Source organism: Microcaecilia unicolor, chromosome 5, assembly GCF_901765095.1.
Source record: "Microcaecilia unicolor chromosome 5, aMicUni1.1, whole genome shotgun sequence".
Taxonomy (NCBI): Eukaryota; Metazoa; Chordata; class Amphibia; order Gymnophiona; family Siphonopidae; genus Microcaecilia; species Microcaecilia unicolor.
This window is the reverse complement of record NC_044035.1, coordinates 297575206-297597017: the sequence shown is the minus strand read 5'-3', so window position 1 is coordinate 297597017 and position 21812 is coordinate 297575206. Positions and strand designations below refer to the sequence as shown.

General features: G+C 41.0%; 1 protein-coding gene across 1 annotated transcript in view; it reads left to right on the top strand.

Annotated features, from left to right (window-relative positions):
- Window positions 1-449: 449 nt before the first annotated feature.
- Window positions 450-21812, top strand: part of MMP2 (matrix metallopeptidase 2) — an 85903-nt gene continuing 64540 nt past the window's right edge. The window contains exons 1-5 of the mRNA XM_030204313.1: window positions 450-802; window positions 1529-1755; window positions 12951-13099; window positions 19648-19776; window positions 21381-21554. Coding sequence (XP_030060173.1) covers window positions 650-802; window positions 1529-1755; window positions 12951-13099; window positions 19648-19776; window positions 21381-21554 — 832 coding nt within the window. The 5' untranslated portion in view covers window positions 450-649. The remainder of the gene's footprint in view (window positions 803-1528; window positions 1756-12950; window positions 13100-19647; window positions 19777-21380; window positions 21555-21812) is intronic.

Genomic DNA, 21812 nt, shown 5'->3' with positions numbered 1-21812 from the left:
ATTTCTCTTTGAGAATGAATCCAGCCTGTATAAACCGGATTATGTTTATATTTGCAGTATCCTATTACACTTCCATGGAACAGATACAAAATATGCGAAGCACCAAGATTTGAAAATAAAATCCCATATATATTTCCATTCTCCATCCATTATGGGTAAAAGTCAGAGCAGTCATACTTGTACCTTTATTATGGGGGGAGGGGCAGTTTTCAAAACATGTTTGTACATGGATAAACTGACGTTCACCCATGTTAAAACTTCTGTCGTACCAAACTATCCTGCTCATCACTTCTATATAACCTCACTAAATCACTTCAGTTTTGTAGATCTCTCTTCTCTTAATCGAAACTACCAACAGATCAGTCGCTACCTTAAAAATGTAGTACATCACATGTGGCGACTGCCCTTTTTTTTTTTTTTTTTTCATGTTTCCACTGCTTTTCTGACTTCCTTTTGTGGTAGCTGGAGACTGCGCATCTGGATCTCTAAACATACAAAGGAATTGCTAAAGCAAGCAGAAAAAAAAGCAAACGGAGTGGAGAGTCCAGAACTCAGGATAAGAGGCTGGGACTGGTGCAGCCAAAGCTGTAATTTTATCATTTAAGAAGGAAATGTTCTTTTGTTACAGGTTTTAAAAAGATACACCAAGATGAGGACTTATGCTATCATTCAACTTTTGGGCTTCATTTTTCAGCTATCTTTCCTCTATGTATTTGTTTTTCACCAAGCTTCATCTGCGCCGTCACCTATCATTAAATTTCCTGGAGACATCTCCCCGAAAACAGACAAGGAGTTGGCCGTGGTGAGTTCCTCTGCTCGCTTTCTTTCTTTCTTTCACTGTTAATATGCATTACTGGATGCTTCTTTGTTTTACAGGAGGATAAGAAAAGCTAACGTTCTTTCCAGAGTCCCTCGGGATCAGAAGTGGCTAGAGTGGGTATCAGTTTTCAAAAGGGAAATAAACTGGATGAATGTAGGCTTGAGCAAGGAATATTTTTCTTTATATTTTAAAAGCTGGCTAGTGAAATAGCATACAAATATTAATGTGGTGGTGATCCATGTTTTTAAACAATAGTTCACTTTTCAGTAAACAGAAAAGGGACTTTAAACAGGTTTTAGGGAATACAGTAAGCTTAATATTGTATATGGAAAATGCAGAACACTTTGGGCAGTTATTTTCGATGTGATTCTGTTGCTTTAATTACATTTTAATCTCACTTGACTTTAAATACAGGATTAATTTTGTTTCAGCATGTTATTTAGGTTTGGTAAAATGCAACTTTTATAAAAATAGAATAAAATATTAAAAATTACAATATAGTGTTTCACAGCATCCATAGTAAATGTTACGTCTGTCTGTAATATTATGCGATCCTGAACCATAAGTCTATGTAACTTGAATCACTCACTGATTAAAACCCTACAGTTCCTAGACATTTGTCTTTCTATGTTTTACATGAACATTCGTTTTGCATGTCTCTGGATTCTAAAAATATTATTTAGTATAACTGGGTTTTTTACCTTTAAGCAATACCTAAACAAATTTTACGGGTGCCCTCAAGAAAGATGCAACTTATTTGTGCTGAAAGATACCTTGAAGCAAATGCAGAAGTTTTTCAAGCTACCTGAAACTGGTGAACTAGATCAAAATACGCTGGAAATAATGAAGAAACCTCGTTGTGGTAATCCAGATGTGGCCAATTACAACTTCTTTGCCAGGAAGCCCAAATGGGAAAAAAATCAGATTACATACAGGTAACCTACTTTGTCAGACCGTACTTAGGATTCGCAGTCGAAACGTTCTATGTTTTCAGTGGTTTTATTTCTGAAAAAAGGCAGAAGGCGTCATCTGTTTGCATGGGTTGCCCAATGCATACAAGACTAGAGGTCAGCCAATTGTGAACTAAATTAGTCATGCACGTCCGTTCTTGCAGTAACTGTAGCTAGAACAGAACACCATGACATATCCATGGCATGACTTCTAGTGGATGATTTCAGTCTGGTTCTTTGAATGTTAAGGGGCATCTTTACTGAAATGTGCTAAGCAGTTAGCAAGGGTTTAAGCACACACTAACTGTAAGTGCAGGCCTGTACTAATGGCTACAGTGTGCTCAAAACAGCTAGTGTGATAAATATCCCATGTTAATTGCTTAATGCAAGATGGGTCAGGGACTGGGTGGGGTACGAGCAGAGAATGGATGTGGACTGCATGTTGCAATAAGCTCACAGTAAGTAGCATGCACATTGGGGCCCTTTTACAGAGTGGCGGTAAACCCAACGTGGGTTTACCGCTCACTCTTCCGGGACTACCACCGGTCCAATGTGGCCACCGGTGCTAGTTCCACCCTGAGTGCACGCCATTGCCAAAGGAAAAAGAAAACCCCAGAAATGGCTTGTGCGGTGATAACATGGTGGTACTCGAGCATCACTGTGTGCTGCCCAGTTACTGCTCAGTTAGCACGGGAGCCCTTATTGCCACCTCAGTGGGTGCCAGTAAGGGCTCCTTGCACATGGCCATGTGGTAAGAGTTCTCTTACCGCATGGCCATGTATTTCTGGGGGCTTTTTTTTACCCGTTGTGGTAAAAAGGGCCCTGGTGTGTGGGGAAAATGGCCCCTGCCTCTAGCACAGGGCCCTTTTTCCCACAGCTTGGTAAAAGGACCCCTATGTGTCAAATGTTCAGTTAGCGTGGGTGCACCTAGGTTTGGCAATATGGAACTTGTCTGTGCAGAAACTGCAGAAGGAATGCTGGACACATCCCAAATAATTACCTTTGGGATCCTTTTACAAAGGTGCGCTAGCGTTTTTAGCGCGTGCTACATGCTAGAGATGCTAATATATTCCTATGTCACCTCAATATTTTCAGCACCCAAATAATTTCAAACAGGAGGGGGTAAGCATATATCACACCAATGTACCCAGCTCCCTACATACTACTCATTCCCAACAGTAACAGAAAATTGTTATTGGATCAGTCAGAATCACATGGTACCACCACATTGGCATTATACTTAAGCCAAATCACTGATCTGGGTGGGCATGTAATCGTCATCGATCCAACTTTGCAATTTTATGTTTTTTTTGTACTTTTTTATATACATTTTTCCATATATATGTGTTCAATTTCCTACATGGAGAACCACAAAAATACTTAGCTCCATCTAGGTTGTCTTTTACACCCCAGTGTTCCATTTGATAATCCAAAACCCATCAGGAGCCTTTTCTTGTCCAATTAGTAAGGAGACTTTTCTTGCCGACACAAATTCATGTTTCGCGGAGGGCTGTATCTAGGTCCATCTCCACACAAGTTCTTGTCGTCGCGACAGAATACTGTCATATATGTGCATTAAATATCAATATTTTGTCTATGCACTATTCTATAAAAAAGTGCCTAAAAGTGATGGCGCATAGCATGAGTGTGGATGTTCACATGGGCATGAGTCTGGAAGGAGTGTAGGTGAGGTGCAAAGTTACACACTTGGATTCTAGAATAAAGCTCTGCCATCCTTTCTGTAATGATATTGGATAAGGTCATCCACAGTATGATGGAGGTCTCCCTGACAGTGGTGTAGCGAAAGTGCCGATTTACGTTGGGCCTGAGCCCAAGAAGAGTGGGCCTGAATATTCATCTCTTCCTCACCTGCCTGCCTGCCTTCCCAGTGCTGCCAGAACCCAAAAGAAAAGAAATACCTGAGCTGGTGGGGATCCGCTAGCCCAGCCAGCCAAAGACTTCCTCCCAGCAGAAAGAGCACTTACACCCTGGGCTGCCACCAGCAGTGTCCCAGAGTTGCTGACACAGCCAGCCTCTGCACATGCATGCAAACCGAACATGCACGAGGTGTGAGGTGCTAGCAGCTTGGGAACACTGCAATTGACTGCACAGAGTATAAGGGCGCTTTCTGCTGAGAGGAGGCCTTCAGCTGGCATGGTGGGGCTTGCAGATCCCCGCCAGCCACGCCAAGGAACACTGGTTTTGGGTGAGCCTGAACCCAAAATGGGTGGGCCCTAGCCCACCGAGGCCCACCTGTGGCTATGCTGCTGCTCCCTAAGCAGCTGTATTTTGCAACTTAAGTGTAATCATTTACATTAGCTCTGTGGCTGATGTAAATCATTGTGCCTTATTTTTAGGTGCAGGTTTGACATGTCATGCTGGTTTTCTGTACAGAAAAGAGCACACATCCTTGTCTTTACAGAATAGGCTACAAGTAGGCATGTTATAGGCACATAAATGTAGGTGCCCCATTATACAAAAAATCAGCACCAAAAAAAGCACTATTCTATAAACCTCAAAGTTCAGCATGGTTTATAAAATAGCATTTCGCTTAGTTCAATTTGAACTGACACGTGTGCTCACCACAAAAAGATCTTTTTCAAGACCATTCTACATTTCACCACATCAGGACACTAGATGTTTATTTGCTCTCCGTTTCATACAGACTCCTGATGAAGACCTAATGGCCGAAACACAACATTGTGTCGAGTCCTTTACCAATAAACAATTTGAACCAAGATTGAGTCATTGCAGTTTCTGGCAACCGTGGTCCATCTCCCACCCCTTTCTTTTATAAAATAGTGCTCACATCCAGAAATTAAGCCTAACTTTAGGCGTGGCCATTTGCACCAACTGAAACATTGTGCAAATGAATGCGCCTGAATTAAGTGCAGATCCCCATTATTCTGTAACAATATGCATAAATTTCAGGAACGCACCCATTATGACCATGACCCACCTGTTTCCGCACCCCCTTTTTCAGATCACTAGTAAATTTTATGAGCGGATCCCATGCCTAAATTTACAAACGTAAATGTCAATTAAGTCTAATTAGTACAATAAATTGCTTGTTAAAAAGCTAATTATTGGTGCTAATTAGCTCCTTATTCAATTAAATTGCATGCACAAATTGGGCACAAGTTTTGGCAACTTTTATAGAGTTAGGGGGTTAGTGCTTGAATAAGCAAGTAGTAACTGTTTGTGCATGGCCCTGGTAAGCATTACTACACAGGAAGGACAGTGTATTCTAATTCTCATGCTAGCTGTATACCAGGGCCACTGAGAGGGGGTGCAAGATTCCCTGGGCCCAGCCTCCAAGGTGGGCTTGGCAGCGGTGCCACTGTATTGGCATGATTTCCGTGGCAGAAAGGCAGAAGGCTCAAGCAGGCTGTCGCTGCATTGGTCTCCTGCTCATGTGTGTACCGGCCAGGTTAGCATGTTAACACATTAAGTCTTTTGACCGCCACAAGTCCTTCCTCCTGCCTCATCCCGCCTCCTCCTGACATCATGTACTTCCTGTTTCTGCCGCAGGAGGGGAGGGGGGACACGTCTGATGCAGCAGAAAAGGAATAATCTGCAGAGGCAGAGGAATTAAAGTGTTACCAAACTAACTCTTACCTGGGTCCCAGCCGGCCGACGGTACACACGAGCACAGGAGGAGAGAAGACAGACAAGATGATTGTCAGCCAAGGGAGGATTGTTAGGCAGCACTTAGGAGCCAAGCCAACGTTAGGAGCCAAGCCAACTCCAAGTCCAAAGCTCCTTCTCACAGCAGACAGCATGATGCTTCCTTTCCCTCTTGGGCAACAACAGAGCAGAGGCATGCAGCTGCTAGTGCCATCATCAAGTTTGTCCTCCAGAGCAAGACAAGACTACAAGTTATACTGCACGCAGGCTAGAAAGTAGAAAATCTATTGAATTTAATGGCAACATAAGTACATTATGTCAGTAGCCTGCCTCTAAGTATATAATTATTACAGTATATTAAATTTTATATAGTATCAAAATTTTTACTTTTGACTAATGATGTGGGGGTGGGGTGGGGATGTGGAGTAGGGTGGGGATGCAGGTGGAGGCAAGGGGGTGGGGATGAGGATGCAGGGGGTGTGGGGTATAGAGGGTAGGGGTGCAGGTGTGTGGGGGCCCCTTAAGATTGTTTGCCCTAGGCCCAACTTTCTCTCTTGGCAGCCCTGCTGTATACCATGGTATGGGGTGGGAAATGGGTGGTTTTGGACAGTGAATAGATGTATACGTATCATATGGAATCTTTCTGTGTGGTAACTGTATGGGAACATGATGGAAATGATCCAAACAACTAACACATTTTACCACATTTTAGTAAAAAGACCATATTATGGCAGTCTAAATACAGATGCATAGATGATTTGAACCAAAAGAAAATTTACTAATTCAAAGAGAAAAAAGACAATTAAACCAACTAAGGACAAATTAGAAAGTGATCCAGTATTATCTGCTCATATTAAAATGTTTGTTTCAGAAAATTAGCCTGAATCCAAAAGTAAAAGGATTCAATAACTGGAATGTTGCCTAGTTTGATGAAACTTAATCTAGCTTTGCAATGCCAACATTTTGTGGAAATGTTGCAACAATTTCCAGGTTTGTTTTTGAATAAAAACTGAACATTTTGCTCAGATGTAAAATGTGACTTCCCTTTTGAACTAGAATTCAATAGATGGAATTAGTGGAGATGTCTATGCAATAAAGAGATAATTGTGCAAGATATTGCATTCCAGGGGGTGGATTTTGGGTAGAGATTACACTTCTGCACACATTTCATAAAACACTTGCCTAAGAGTGCAAAATAAACTGACAAATAATGTGTGCTTAAGAACAGGCGTAAATGTGCATGGGTGTTTTCTGTGAGGTAAAATTAAAACAGAAAATGATAGAAACAGAGATAATAACAATAGATAAAGACCGCAACACCCTATCCAGGCTGCCCATCCAAGCCATCTGCTATCCCTTCCTCTCTCTTAAAGATCCTATATTCTTGTCCAAAGCTTGCTTGAATTCAGATACTATCTTCGTCTCCACCATCTCCACCAACTAACATCCAGACATCCACCACCCTTTCCGTAAAGAAGTATTTCCTTAGATTATTTCCTTTCACCTTCGTCCTATGACCCTCATTCCAAAGCTTCATTTAAGTTGAAAGAAACTGGCCTCAGAGCTATTTAAATGAATCTTTCATATCTCCCCTCATCTGCCTTTCTTCCACAGTATACATATGGAAGCCTTAAGTCTGTCCCCATATGAATTCCAGCTAGAAGCTGCCTAGTAAGTCAGTGAAGACTGCAAAGGACGCAAAGCCTTTACTTTACGAACAAGATTTCTAGTAACTCTTCCATGATTCCTATTTTTTAAATCAAAATGGTTATTTAAATAACCCAGGGAATCCCCATGAAAAGCTTTAAAGGTTAGAACCAGAACCTTAAACTTTAATCTAGCCTCCACTGTCAACCAGTGCAACTGTAACATAAAAGGGGAAATAGAATCATATTTATTTGCCGAAAAAATAACTCGAACTGCGGCATTTTGCACTCTCTGCAACTTCATTATTAAAGATTTTGTATAGCTGATATAGATAGAGTTACAGTAATCTAATAATGACAATATTAATGACTACACCACTAAGTGAAAATTACTGATTCAAAGTATTTACGGATGACCTGAAGTTTTTTTTTTAAGTAGGAAAAAAGATTTGCTAACCACCTTATTAATACGAGTGTTAAAAGAAAGTTGTCTATCTAATTCCACACCTAAATCAAGGTTTAAATCAAAATTACCAAGCTTAATAATACAATTATCTTTCAAAAAGGTCAAAGGACCAATCCAGAGAAACATAGTTTCTTCTTTATTTAATTTCAACTTAAATGAGCGTAGCATATCAACCACCTGTAGACAGCGCAACACGTTGGCCTCATGAGATAAATTACCTGGGGTAAAAGGTATCGGCATTGTGATATCACCCTCATATATATAAAACTGCAGCTGAAGTGAGTCTAAATAGTCTTCTAAGGGTTGCATTAAGATGTTAAGCAATGATGGTGAAAGAGGAGACCCTTGGGGTACTCCACACACTGCAAGGGTCAGAAAGTTCATCTTGCATATTTACCTTATATGATCTGGTTAAAAAAACTCTGAAACCAGGATAAAATAAGACCTTGAATCCTTAAAGAGACACGGAGAGAGAGAGAGAGCAAGACACCGTGATCCACTAGGTCAAAAGCACTGAACAAGTCAAATTGAACTTTGATGGAACTTTGACCTTGACTCAGTAGTTTCTGACCAGATGTCACCGAAGAGCAGACCACGGTCTCAGTGCTAAAGCCCTGATGAAAACCTGATTGAGACCCATGCAATAATTGAAATTTATCCTAAAAGAGATTCAACTTTTCAGTAACCCATTCCTCCTTCACCAGTCTATAATTTGTCAGATCTGATACACTACCTTTAGAATTCTTTAATATTGGGGTCAAAACAATACCACCTAGCGAAGGAGGAAATCTATCTAGTTGAAACTGCGTATTTAACCAGTTAGAAAACATATAAAACTAAGGCTAGAAAACCTCATAAGTTTAGAAGGGCAAATATCTAGAGAACAATGAGATGATGCAAACTTTTTCAATAATCTAGTGATGTTTGTAACTGTTATTGTTCCAAAAAGTTCCCATAACCAGTCAGATGGTATACCTATATCCTTATTATTAAAATAGTGTTCCATGTCTTGTGTATCAGGTAAACTATTGTGAATAGAACATATATTTTCCTTAAAATAAACAGCCAATTCAGAGGAAGATGGAAGACCAGTTACAACATTATCAGTACAGTCAGTACCTGAAGAAAGTGAATAAACTAATTAAAGCAATTTAGATATATCCAGTCTATCTCGTACTACTAATTTAGAAAACTACTAACTTTTTGTTTTAACAAAGGTTGTCTATACAAATTAATTTTCAGTCTCTAATTTTGCCTATTATGTGTAGTAGGATTTTTCTTCCATAACCTCTCTAACTTTCTACTCTCTCTCTTTATTAACAGAAGTTCCTTTGTAAACCATTTATCTGATTTCCTAGCAATGTTACATTTACTCCCTTGTGTTGTAGTGTCAGATATGAGACCACACTAGGGGTGGCAAGTACCACAGGGCTGCTGCAGTAGTCCAGTGGTACTTCCTGTTTAGCGAGCAGTAAGCCTGCATTTTGCTTACCAACGCTTAGTAAAAGGGGCCCTAATTGTGGCAGTATTTAGGGCTTTTGTATTTTTAATTTTTTGTAGATCCCATGCTAATCTTTCCATTAGTGCATGGAACTTGCAAAACATTTGTCAGGTTAGTGAGTTCTTGTACCAAGTAGAACGCATACGGGTGCAGGAAAGAAGAGGACCTAGGTTCTGACTTGGTGGTCAGCAACCCTGAGGCTTCACCTACGGTGACCGCCGTTCCTCAGAGGTTGAGCCCCTAGGTGCGGCCAGCCGGCAGGGCTTAGAAGAGCGATGGCTGGAGAGCAGGGCCCAAGACTAGGTCGGACAGGTGGGCAGCAGGCACAGAGAGGTCCAGGTACAGCTGAAGTCAAACATGCAGGCAGGCAGCATGCACAGAGAGGTCCAGGTACAAGCCGAGGTCAAAACAGGCAGGCAGCAGGCATAGAGAGGTCCAGGTACAAGCCGAGGTCAAAAACAGGCAGGCAGCAGACACAGAGAGGTCCAGGTACAACTGAGTTAAAAACAGGCAAGCAGCAGACACAGAGAGGTCCAGGTACAAACCGAGGTCAGAACAGGCAGGCAGCAGGCACAGAGAGGTCCAGGTACAAGCTGAGGTCCAGTAAAGAGATAAGCAGAGAAAAATACAGAATGCCAAACAAGGAAACAACTACCAAAGTAGAAGCCGAAGCTCTGAGGAAGGGAAGAGCTCAACAGAAATAGTGCTGGCGTGTGACGTCAGCTGGAAACAGATGGGAGGGAGAGCAGCCATAAGATAGAGAAAAGTAAAAGGTACAGGCAAGCAACCAATGGAAAAAGAGCAGAGAGAGCAAGACATAGCCCACAGGTAGAAAGGCAGGGAGAGGGAGACCCCAGGAAGCTACTCATGGGAATGGCAAATCCCCATGGAGCAGAGAGGCGGGTCAGATCCCGGCCACATTGGGAGTCACCCAACCAGCACGCGCAGGAGGGCGGAGAGAAGCGCTGAAGGAGAAGAGGACAGCGTGACTTGGGGGCGCCGGTAGTGTGCACGTGCTGGCAAAGATGGGCAGAAACCGAGCTGCCGGAGGGAGCACCAACCCATTACTGGCGAGGTGAGGGGCGTGACAAAATTAACATGGGAGCAATTACTGCCTCCTATTTAGAATGGTACTAAGTGCTCCCACATTTACTCAGCACTAGGTTTCAAGTTTGTTAAAATTTTGATATACCGCCAATGGGCAAAGGCCTTGACCTTGCCCAAGGGTGGTATATCAAAAGTTAAAATCAAGCATGGAGAATAGGAGAGAAAAGAATAGACAGGACTAAGTGATAGGGAGAAAGAAGATGGAACTCAGGGGGTCTTTTACTAAAGCTTATCTCGAGTTATCTGCAACAGGGCCCATTTTATTCCTATGGCCCCTGCTGCAGATAACTCAAGCTAAGCTTTAGTTAAAGACCCCTCAATTTGATATAGGACAGGAAAGAGCAGTGTTAACATTTAAGCAGAGAGCTGATGCATGCAGTCCCACAGAGTGCACAGCAGCTGACATCTAATGTGTGACAGTGCTCGGAACTAAGAATAGATTGTGAGAGTTAAAGATTATAGGCTTTTCTGAAGAGGAAAGCTGTAAGGGTGGGGCGGAAGTCAGTATAGGAAGTCATTAGTGTTAATTGAAGAGGTAGGGCATTTCAAAGAGTGGGACCTATAACACTGAAGGCATTAGTTCAAATAGAATCATAGCATATTTGCCAAAGAAAAGAGACATGTAGTAAATTGGACTGAGATGATCGCAGGGTCCTAGAGGGAATATAGGGAATTAGGTATCGAGAGAGATAATGCGGTGAACCTGAGTGGTGAATTTTGTGAATCAATATAAGGGTTTTAAAAGTAATTCGATGTGAGCTAGGGAACCAGTGCTCCTCTCTGAGAAGAGGTGTGGCATGGCTATATTTCTTTGAACCTGTCAGTAGTTTTATGGCTGTATTCTGTACCAATTGAAGTCGGAGTTGTTCAGAGAGATTTATCCCGTGACTATTGCAGTAATCAAGATTAGTAATAACAAGAGAGTGAATACATAATTGAAGTGCTTGTTTTGTGAAGAAATGGCATATGAAAACAATCATTTTAAGTTTATAGAAACAGCATTGTACAACGGCTGAAACGTGAGTATGATAGGAAAGAGTTGGATCAAATGTGATTCCAAGAATTTTTAGAGTGGGTTGGAAAAGTACTGGGAATCCAGCTATGTTAATAGAAGGATTAAGGCTGGTGCACATTAATGCCAGTGCGATAGCTGGTTAACACTTCTATACCCATTCTCCTCCAATGACATGTCCCCTCCCAAACTTGCTGTTTAAAAAAATGTTGCGGATACTACATTTTTAAAAAACGTTTACACAGGAGCACTATTATACATTTGCTCCCTTTTTGAAACATCTATATGGAAATCACAAGTAGTATTCACCACCCAATGTAAACCTCCCATTGATGCATCTGTAACAATGCCATGGGCTTACTCTGCATCTGTCTGCAAATATCAGGGTACCATTATGGATAGTCGGTATTTAATTAGCATTTCTCAAGGACTTGTCTGAGAAGAGGAACACCGTTGAACCTTGTAATCTCTTTGCTTCTTGAATATGGTCAAAAATTCTGTAATGTGACTTTTTGTCCAAGCTTAGGATAGTTTTTTTTTATTATTTTATGTATTACATTTTCAAATATTACATTCATATTTATATAAATGCTGGAAATTAGAAACATTTTAATCGTACAAACAAAATTCTTCCTTCCTCTATTTAAACAAATAGGGGAAAGACACCAAGAAATTTCTTTAAATATATTGACCTCAATTATTGTGGGGTACAAGATATAAGAAAATAATATGAAAATTACAGAAAATATATATAATCAAACAGAAAGGAGAGCAATCTCGGCTTGCTAGTAGGCTTTAACAGCATTTCCTCTGAGGCTATTCAGGTTGAACATTCCCTTTTTCTTTACAAATTATATATTCTTGCATTTTCCTTAGATCAAGAAATATATATTTCACACTATTTATAAACATCTACATGAATATTTCAAGACATATGTACCACCTAAGGCTAGAATTTTTGGCTTTAAAGTCAAACTTTTGCCTTCTTTTTTGCGCATCTCTATTTAGATCAGGAAATATTTGAACTTTCTCACCAAGAAATTTAGCATTCATATGTCTAAAATATAATCTAAATATATTATATCTGTCTGGTTCAAAAGCAAATGATACCAAAAGAGTTAAATGTTGGGTAATAACTTCTAGAGAACTTTCCAGGAAGTCAGTAATATTAAGTTCAGGTTGGGGTTCTACAACTGGAGATTTAGCCCCTTGGATATATTGAGCTCTAATAATAGGTGGAAAACCTTCCACAGGAATAGTCAATACTTCTCCAAAGTATCTTTTAAGCATATCAGTTGGTGGAATCAAGGGTGCTTTTGGAAAATTGAGGAACCTTAAATTATTACTTCTGCCTTGATTATCAAGATACTCTTAATTTCTTTACCAGAATATCTCTGTCCTTTATCACTGTCCCAGTCAAATTTTTAACTTCTCCTTTATATTTAAATGTATATCTATTTTTAGTCAGCAAAACAGTTTTGGACATGTTAGCAGCTGTAAATGTGTGCAGTAGGGATGTGCAAAACTTTTCAGTTTGTTTTCAGATTTTTTAGCATTATCTTCCTATGAATAATACCACTTCTGAAGGTTAACAAGTTGCTGTATTCAATTTATATGATAATGAGGTACTTTATCATTAGAAATCCTCTTGGAGTCCCAGAAATATCAAATACCTGCATGGCTGTAAGGTAAGCAGAAGGATTGAAAATAGCCCCAAAACTCCAGTGTAGATGCAGTGGAGTGAGTAATGCAATTATTTTGACAGAAAAACAAGAAATATTTATGTCTCTGAATTCCAGCTGTTTCTTTTTCTTTTCTAAGGATTTTGGGTTACACACCTGACTTGGATTCTGAAACTGTGGATGATGCCTTTGCACGTGCCTTTAAAGTATGGAGTGATGTCACACCACTGGAATTTAGCAGACTCAGTGAAGGGGATGCAGATATTATGATCAATTTTGGGCGCTGGGGTAAATTAATTGATTTCTTATATTGTTTATATTATCATTTATTCATTGAATCATAACGCTATTCAAATAATCGTGATTATCAACCTCAATAGAAGAACATTTAATAAGGAATGTCGTAATGTGATTCTTCAATGTACCGCTTTTTGGAGTTGTCAGTCAGGATTATATACACGTCCTATGTTGGTAAGCCCATATTTGAGGGTCTTCTGTAAAATTCTCATGGGAAATTAATCCTAATCCTCGTCCTCCACATCAGCTCTCATCCTATTTATGCAGGTCATACTGTGATATCTCCAATCTAATTTCTGTTCCTCTCCTCCCCCCTTCTTCCCTGCCTTTCTCTTGTGCTCTGTGGAATGCCCGCTCTGTCTGTAACAAACTTTTCTATATCCATGACCTCTTTATCTCTCGTACTCTCCATCTGCTTGCCCTAACTGAAACTTGGCTTTACCCTGGAGACACTGCTTCAGTCGCGGCCCTAAGCCATGGAGGTTATCTTTTCTCCCATACTCCTCGCCCCGTTGGCCGTGGAGGTGGTGTCGGGCTACTACTTTCACCCTCTTGTAGATTTCAACCTCTTCTTCCACCTCAGTCTCACTGCTTTTCTTCCTTTGAAGTCCACTCCATCTGTCTATTCGCTCCTCTGCCTCTCTGAGTAGCAGTCATTTATCGACCCCCTGATAAGTCCCTTTCTTCCTTTCTCACTGACTTTGATGCCTGGCTTTCCTTCTTTCTTGAACCGTCATCTCCTTCCCTCATTCTTGGGGATTTTAACATTCATGGTAATGATTCCTCTGACTCTTATGCTTCTCAGTCCTTTGCTTTAACATCCTCTTTCAATCTTCAACTGTGCTCCACTGCCCCCACTCACCAGAATGGCCTCTTCTCAAACTGCTCACTCTCCAGTTTCTGTGCGTCAACTCTTCCCCTCTCTGACCATCATCTGATAACTTTCACACTTAAACACCCTCCTCCCAAGTCCCATCCAATCTTAACCAATATATTTGGGAATCTTCAGGCTATTAACCCTTCTACTCTGTCCTCCAGTGTTTCAAATCTCTTTTCTACCACTATGTTATCCAAGTCTGTCAAGGAGGCTCTCTCTTCCTATAATACTATTCTCTCCTCTGCTCTGGATACTTTCGCTCCTCCCATTCCCCGTTCTGCAAAAATATCAAACCTCAGCCTTGGCTGACCTCTAGAATCTGCTACCTATGTTCCTGTGCCCGCTCTGCCGAACACCTTTGGCTGAAATCCTGTGCCCATGCTGACTTCATACATTTCAAATTCTTGCTGACCTCCTTCCAGTCTGCTCTTTTACTTGCCAAACAGGACTATTACATCCAGTTGACAAATTCTCTTGGCTCAACCCTCGACGTCTCTTTGCCACACTGAACTCTCTCCTCAAAGTGCCTTCACCTCCAACTTCCCCTTCACTTTCTCCCCAGACTCTGGCTGAGTACTTTCATGATAAGGTTCACAAGATTAAACTTGAATTCTCAACCAGGTCACCTCCACCTCTCCTTCCCTTAGTCCATTCTCGCAACCCTCCAACCCCTGCCTCCTTTTCTTCGTTTTTTGAAATCACTGAAGAGGAAACTACACATCTTCTTTCCTCCTCGAAACTAACTACCTGTTCCTCTAATCTTATTCCCACCCATCTACTTAACATTATCTCTCCTACTGTCATCCCCTTTATCTGTCATATCCTCAATCTTTCACTTTCCACTGCGACTGTTCCTGATGCCTTCAAACACGCCGTAGTCACACCACTCCTTAAAAAACCTTCATTGGACCCTACCTGTTCTTCTAACTATCACCCATTCTCCCTCCTCCCTTCCCTATCCAAGATACTTGAACATGCTGTTCACCACCATTGCCTTGACTTTCTTTCATCTCAAGCTAGTCTTGATCCACTTCAATCTGGCTTTTGCCCCCTTCATTCAACTGAAACAGTGCTTGCTAAAGTCTCCAATGACCTGTTCCTGGCCAGATCCAAAGGTCTGTATTCTATCCTCATCCTTCTCGATCTATCTGCTGCTTTTGACACTGTTGATCACAGCCTACTCCTTCATACGCTGTCCTCACTTGGATTTCAGGGCTCTGTTCTTTCCTGGTTTTCTTCTTATCTTTCCCAGCAAACATTTAGTGTATACTCTTGTGGATCCTCCTCTATTTCTATCCCACTGTCAGTTGGTGTACCTCAGGGATCTCTCCTGGGACCTCTTCGTTTCTCCATCTATACTTCTTCCCTTGGTACTCTAATCTCATCCCATGGTTTTCAGTATCATCTTTGCGCTGATGATTCCCAGATCTATCTCTCCACACCAGAAATCTCAGCAGGAATCCAGGCCAATGTATCAGCCTGCCTGTCTGACATTGCTGCCTTGATGTCTCACCACCAACTGAAACTAAAAATGACCAAGACTGAGCTTCTTATCTTTCCCCCTAAACCAACCTCTCCCCTTCCCCAGTTCTCTATTTCTGTAGATAACACTCTCATCCTTCCTGACTCATCAGCTCATAACCTTGGAGTCATCTTCGACTCCTCCCTCTCCTTCACTGCACATATTCAGCACACTGCTAAGATCTGTCGTTTCTTTCTCTATAATATCACCAAAATTCACCCTTTCCTTTCTGAGCACACTACCAGAACCCTCATCCACACTCTTATCACCTCTCACTTAGACTATTGCAACTTGCTTCTCACAGGCTCCCACTTAGCCATCTCTCTCCTCTTCAATCTGTCCAAAATTCTGCTGCACAACTAATATTCCGCCAGTGTCGCTATGCTCATATTAGCCCTCTCCTCAAGTCACTTCACTGGCTCCCTATCCATTTCCACATTCAGTTCAAACTCCTCTTATTGACTTATAAGTGCATTCACTCTACAGCTCCTCAGTACCTCTCCATTCTCATCTCTCCCTACATTCCTCCCCGGGAACTCCATTCACTGGGTAAATCTCTCTTATCTGCACCCTTCTCCTCCACCGCTATCTCCAGACTCTGTTCCTTTTATCTTGCTGCACCATATGCCTGGAATAGACTTCCTGAGCCGGTATGTCAAGCTCCATCTCTGGCCGTCTTCAAATCTAGGCTAAAAGCCCACCTTTTTTGATGCTGCTTTTAACTCCTAACCCTTATTCACTTGTTCATAACCCTTATTTTATCATCCTCACTTTTAATATTCCCTTATCTCTTGTTTGTCCTGTTTGTCTGTCCTAATTAGATTGTAAGCTCTATCGAACAGGGACTGTCTTTTCATGTTCAAGTGTACAGCGCTGCGTGCGTCTAGTAGCACTATAGAAATGATAAGTAGTAGTAGTAGTAGTAGAAATAGAGCTGAAGAAAAAGTCTATAATGACAATTCTATAAATTGGTGCCAAGATTTAGGCGCCCCAACTGCCATGTGCTTAGCACCAATTCTTTAATGGCATCTTGGCACCAAGATGCTGTTATAGAGTACTAGTGTAAGTCGGCATTGGCCACCCACAGTTTCCCATGAAATGCGCATAACCTGTAGTATTCTATAAGGTATACTTAGAGACCCACCCCCATGACCCGTCCATGCTCCGCCCACATGTACACCCCCTTTGAACTTAAGGTCTAAGCAATTTTGGCACATATGTTATAGAATAGCACTTATGTGCATAAATGCCAATTAGTGGTACCAATCACATATGTAAGTGCTAGTATTCTATAACTTATATGCATGGTTGGTGCCTATTGTTAGGTGTCAACATATAGAATTGCCCTTTAAGTCCTTACAAGGTGCTATTCTACATACAGAAACTGGAATTCTTCTAACTTGACGTTCATGGAGAAAGCTCATCTTCCATCCATTATATTTAAGATCATTTACACCTTATTCACGAACAAGTTGTGACCCAGCCATAATTCTAGATCTCAAAGAGCAAAGATCTTGTCTAGGAAAGTTCTAAACCACAACATGCTACTGCAGGCAATTTGAGGATTTTACAGGGTTAGACGTCTGAACCACTCTCTTAATATTGTTATATAGATTTGATTTGTTCTTATTGTATAATTCATAGTAACAGAAAACTCATAATTCTATAAACCAAAGAACTACACTACTACTGCTACTACTACTTATCATTTCTGTAGCACTACTAGACATAGGCAGTGCTGTACACTAAACACATAAGAGACAGTCCCTGTTCAACTGAGCTTATATATATTCAAATAAGGGATTAGGGAATTACTTATTGTGGGAATGATTAAAGCAGACATGGGTACTGAACAGGTGAATAGGAGTTAGGAGTGGGCTTTTAGCTTAGATTTGAATACAGAGATGAAGCTTATTACAGAAATAATAGTGAGAAGCAGTGAAATGCCTTTTTTGTTGGGGGGGGGGGGGGGAACCCAAGCACTGTCCCCAATCCCTGTACCCCCCTTTCAGAGGGGGTGGAAGCTGGTAGGCTTTGAGCCTGCTCAGATGTTTGGGATCCCATGCCAGCTGGCTGTGATGCTTCTGTAGCATCACCGTTCCAGTGGAGGAAGGTAATGAGCTCAACAGCTGTTCAGGTAGAGACCAGGGGAAGAAGGATGCAGAAAGATCCAGGTGTCCATGGAGAAGGAGAGGGAGAGGGAAGGGAAAAATAGAAATGTTGGACACCACCAGGGGAGGGGGAGAGAGAAATGCCAGACACCATGGGGAAAGGAAATGAACACCTTCTGGGAAAGAAATTTTGAGGGTACCACAGCACCTGTGGCTTCCCCCCATTCTGATGCCTATGATAATAGTCAACTACATGAGACCCTGTTTTCAAAAGGTTGAAATACCGTTTTGTGAAACCATTTTTATGAAAACAGGAACCCGGCTCTATGAAGGTAATTTTATAACTTGGTACCTTTTTGCAGTCTCTTTTATACAGACACATATCTACCCATGTGTCTTTTGTAAAATACTAGAACTTCTGCAGAATGCGGACCTAGATTGTGGGTGCTGATGCTTATGCCTGCTCAAGAGCGGCTGTAAATGTTAGCACATTAAACATATACATACATGTACAATATGACGCCGATCATCTGGACTCTCCTCAGCAGGGGGTGGTTCAGATAATCATAAATACGGATGATTGGACAAACCATTATCTCTTTGCACTTGCAGCTGTTTTCCTCATGACATGGAGACTCTGTAGGTTTTTCTTGGCCTTAATTCCACTTGGCCTTTCTACAGAACGGATGAACTGCCCATAGCTATGAAAAATTAAAATTGCTCACCAGAAGGATACTGCACTGTCTGGAACTGGATAGAAAGAAGGTGAAGATCCGCTGGGTAGCGCATGCCTTATATTGATGTGCATGGCACATAGGCACTTGTGGCAGAGTGGAGCTTCGCAGGACCTTCTTTCTATCCACCTCCAGGTGGTACTGTAACCTTCTGGTGAGCAATTTTAATTTTTCAACTATCTGTGCGAAATGGAGGCAGGGGGATGGTGTGCTGCTACTGAGTGGGCCTGTTCCCACTCTGGCCCACATCCGGATAATCAGTGTTTGGATAATCAATGTCATACTGTATATGTTATCAAATATGCTTCTAAACTATGACCACCCATGCTCCACCCAAACTGCCCCTGAAAATGCCTGCTCAACAAGTGCATACAAATTTGCATCATGCGTACTTTTAGCTGCAACTGAGTTTTATAAGAGGCCTTTTACACTCATAAAACAGCATTTCCCCCCGAATTCCATATAGCGTGACTATATATGCAAATCTGGTTGTATTCTGGATTTGTGTGCACAACTTAATTAGTTAACAAGCCAATCAGCACCAATAATTGCCAATTAACAAACAATTATTGATACTAATTGGCATTAATTAGAATTTATGTGCACAACTGTCTAAGCCTAATCTGTAACGTGATGTGCGTAAATTCTAAGTCACATAGTTGAAAAGGGGGTGTGGCCATGGGTATGGAATGGGCGGGTTGTGTACGTTTCTAAAATCCATGTGTATTGTTACAGAATGCACCCAATCTGTGCCTAATTTAGGCGTTGGCATTTACACCAAGTTTTACTTGATGTAACTGCCCGTGACTAAATTTAGTCATGCACATGGATGCTCAGCGTATTCTATAAACTGCATGGAAATTTAGGCGTACTTTATAGAGTATGCCTAGGTGGGGGGTTTTCGGTGCTGATTTTTTTAGGTGTGATATAAAGAATCTAGCCCTTTATGTGTGAAAAAAAGTTTATAAAATTACTGTGTCATTCAGCAACTTCAAAACATAAAGAGTGTGAGCAAGCTGAATAACTGGTAATGGTATCCAGATGGGGGGGGGGGGGGGGGATCTGCCATAGTAATATGAGAACATTTAACTTTCTTCTTTTGGCTATAATATGCACATCCTAGAAACTCAATAAAGTTCATGCATATGGCAACACACTGCATGAGAAAACCAACACTTAAGCAATTTATGTAATTAAACATATTCAGTCTTTCCTCTGTTGTAAGTTTGTATATTATTTTCATTCACACTGAACGTCAGCTTTTATATTCTTTTCCTGTTTTGGCTTGGTTGCAGAACATGGTGATGGTTATCCATTTGATGGAAAAGACGGGCTCTTGGCACATGCCTTTGCACCAGGACAAGGAATTGGAGGGGACTCTCATTTTGATGATGATGAACACTGGACCCTAGGAGAGGGTCAAGGTACAGTATGGACTTGGTTTTTTTAGCATTGCACTTTCTATAAAATAATAATGCTATGGCCAATATTCAGCCAGTGACAGCATTTTTATGTCCACCACATTAATGCTTACCACAGCTTAGTAAAAGGGCCCCTAAGTGCCTGCTTTGCCCAAGCTTCATCCCAGACTACCCCAGAACCAACTGAACAGTGGTGTGGCAGTCAGAATCAATATTCAACAGCACTTCCTGCTTACGTCCCAGTGAATATTGGTGGATGGACATCTCATCAGCGGAGTTTAACCAGGCAGGAGCCTCTCCTGCCTGGTTAAACCTTTTTTTAAATATTGGACCCAAAGTGGTAGTGACAGTGGTTAGTGTATCTGGGTTTAAAAAAGGTTTGGACAAGTTCCTGGAGGAAAACTCAATAGTCTGCAATTGAGACAGACATGGAGAAGCTACTGCTTGCCCTGGGATTGGTAGCATGGAAGATTGCTACCATTTTGGTTTCTCTCAGGTACTTGTGACCAGGATTGGCCACTGTTGGAAACAGGATATTGGGCTAGACAGATCATAGGTCTGACCCAGTATGGCTATTCTTAACAAGAATGGACTTTTCCTCCAGGAACTTGTCCAAAACTTTTTTAAACCCAGATATGCTAACCACCATTACCACATCCTCCTAAAATGAGTTCCAGAGCTTAGCTATTCTTTGAGTGAAAAAATATTTCTTCCTATTTGTTTTAAAAGTATTTCCATGCAATTTCATTGAGAGTCCCCCTGGTCTTTGTACTTTTTGAATGAGCGAAAAATCGATTCACCTCCACCTGCTTCATACCACTCAGGATTTTGTAGACCTCAATCATATCTCCACTCAGCCATCTCTTTTCCAAGCTGAAGAGCCCTAATCTCTTTAGCCTTTCCTCATATCATTTTTGCCTATCTTTTTTGAATCTTTTCTAATTCCGCTATATCTTTTTTGAGATACGGCAACCAGAATTGAACACAGTACTCAAGGTGAGGTTGCACCATGGAGCGATACAGAGGCATTATAAATTTTTTGGTCATAGTTTGCATCCCTTTTCTAATAATAATAACAAAATACATCATGGAACACAACATAATTCTCCCGAGTACGACGCCCCTATGTGGCCATGCCACATGATCCTTATCCTATCTCATGTGACTATACCACATTAACCTTATCTTATCTCTACATCATTCTGTATTTGTTTACACCGGAGTCTGCAATCGCTTCTCCGGCACTATGTAAGCCACATTGAGCCTGCAAATAGGTGGGAAAATGTGGGATACAAATGTAGCAAATAAAATAAATAAATAAATAATTTGTAGCATTCTGTTTGCTTTTTTGGCCACCGCTGCACACCTAGGTCTTATTCTTGAGTGCTGACTCCTATAGTGGGCCCTAGCATCAGATAACCTGTGTGGGAATGAAGTGACATATAAACTTAAGAATACAAAAGAAAAGGAAAAGAAACTGTCAAGAAATTAATTTTCCTTTTAAAACCTCAACCAACATTTTTTCAATAAAATGATTTCTAAATCAAAAATGTTAAGCTATAAACCTGATGCTAAAACGATGTACTATTTGCTTTTTTTTTCCACAGTTGTTAAAGTAAAATATGGAAATGCAGATGGTGAATTCTGCAAATTTCCATTTTTCTTCAATGATAAAGAATACAATAGTTGCACGGACTCAGGACGCAGTGATGGCTTTCTCTGGTGCTCAACAACATATAACTTTGATGCTGATGGAAAATATGGATTCTGTCCTCATGAATGTAAGTTGTCTCTTTCCCAGTTTGGTTACAAAGCAGTACAGTAAAAAGTGTCTGTATTTTTCTATATTTGAAGCTTTAGCAGTTGATAGAGATACAGTGGTGGAAATAAGTATTTGATCCCTTGCTGATTTTGTAAGTTTGCCCACTGACAAAGACATGAGCAGCCCATAATTGAAGGGTAGGTTATTGGTAACAGTGAGAGATAGCACATCACAAATTAAATCCGGAAAATCACATTGTGGAAAGTATATGAATTTA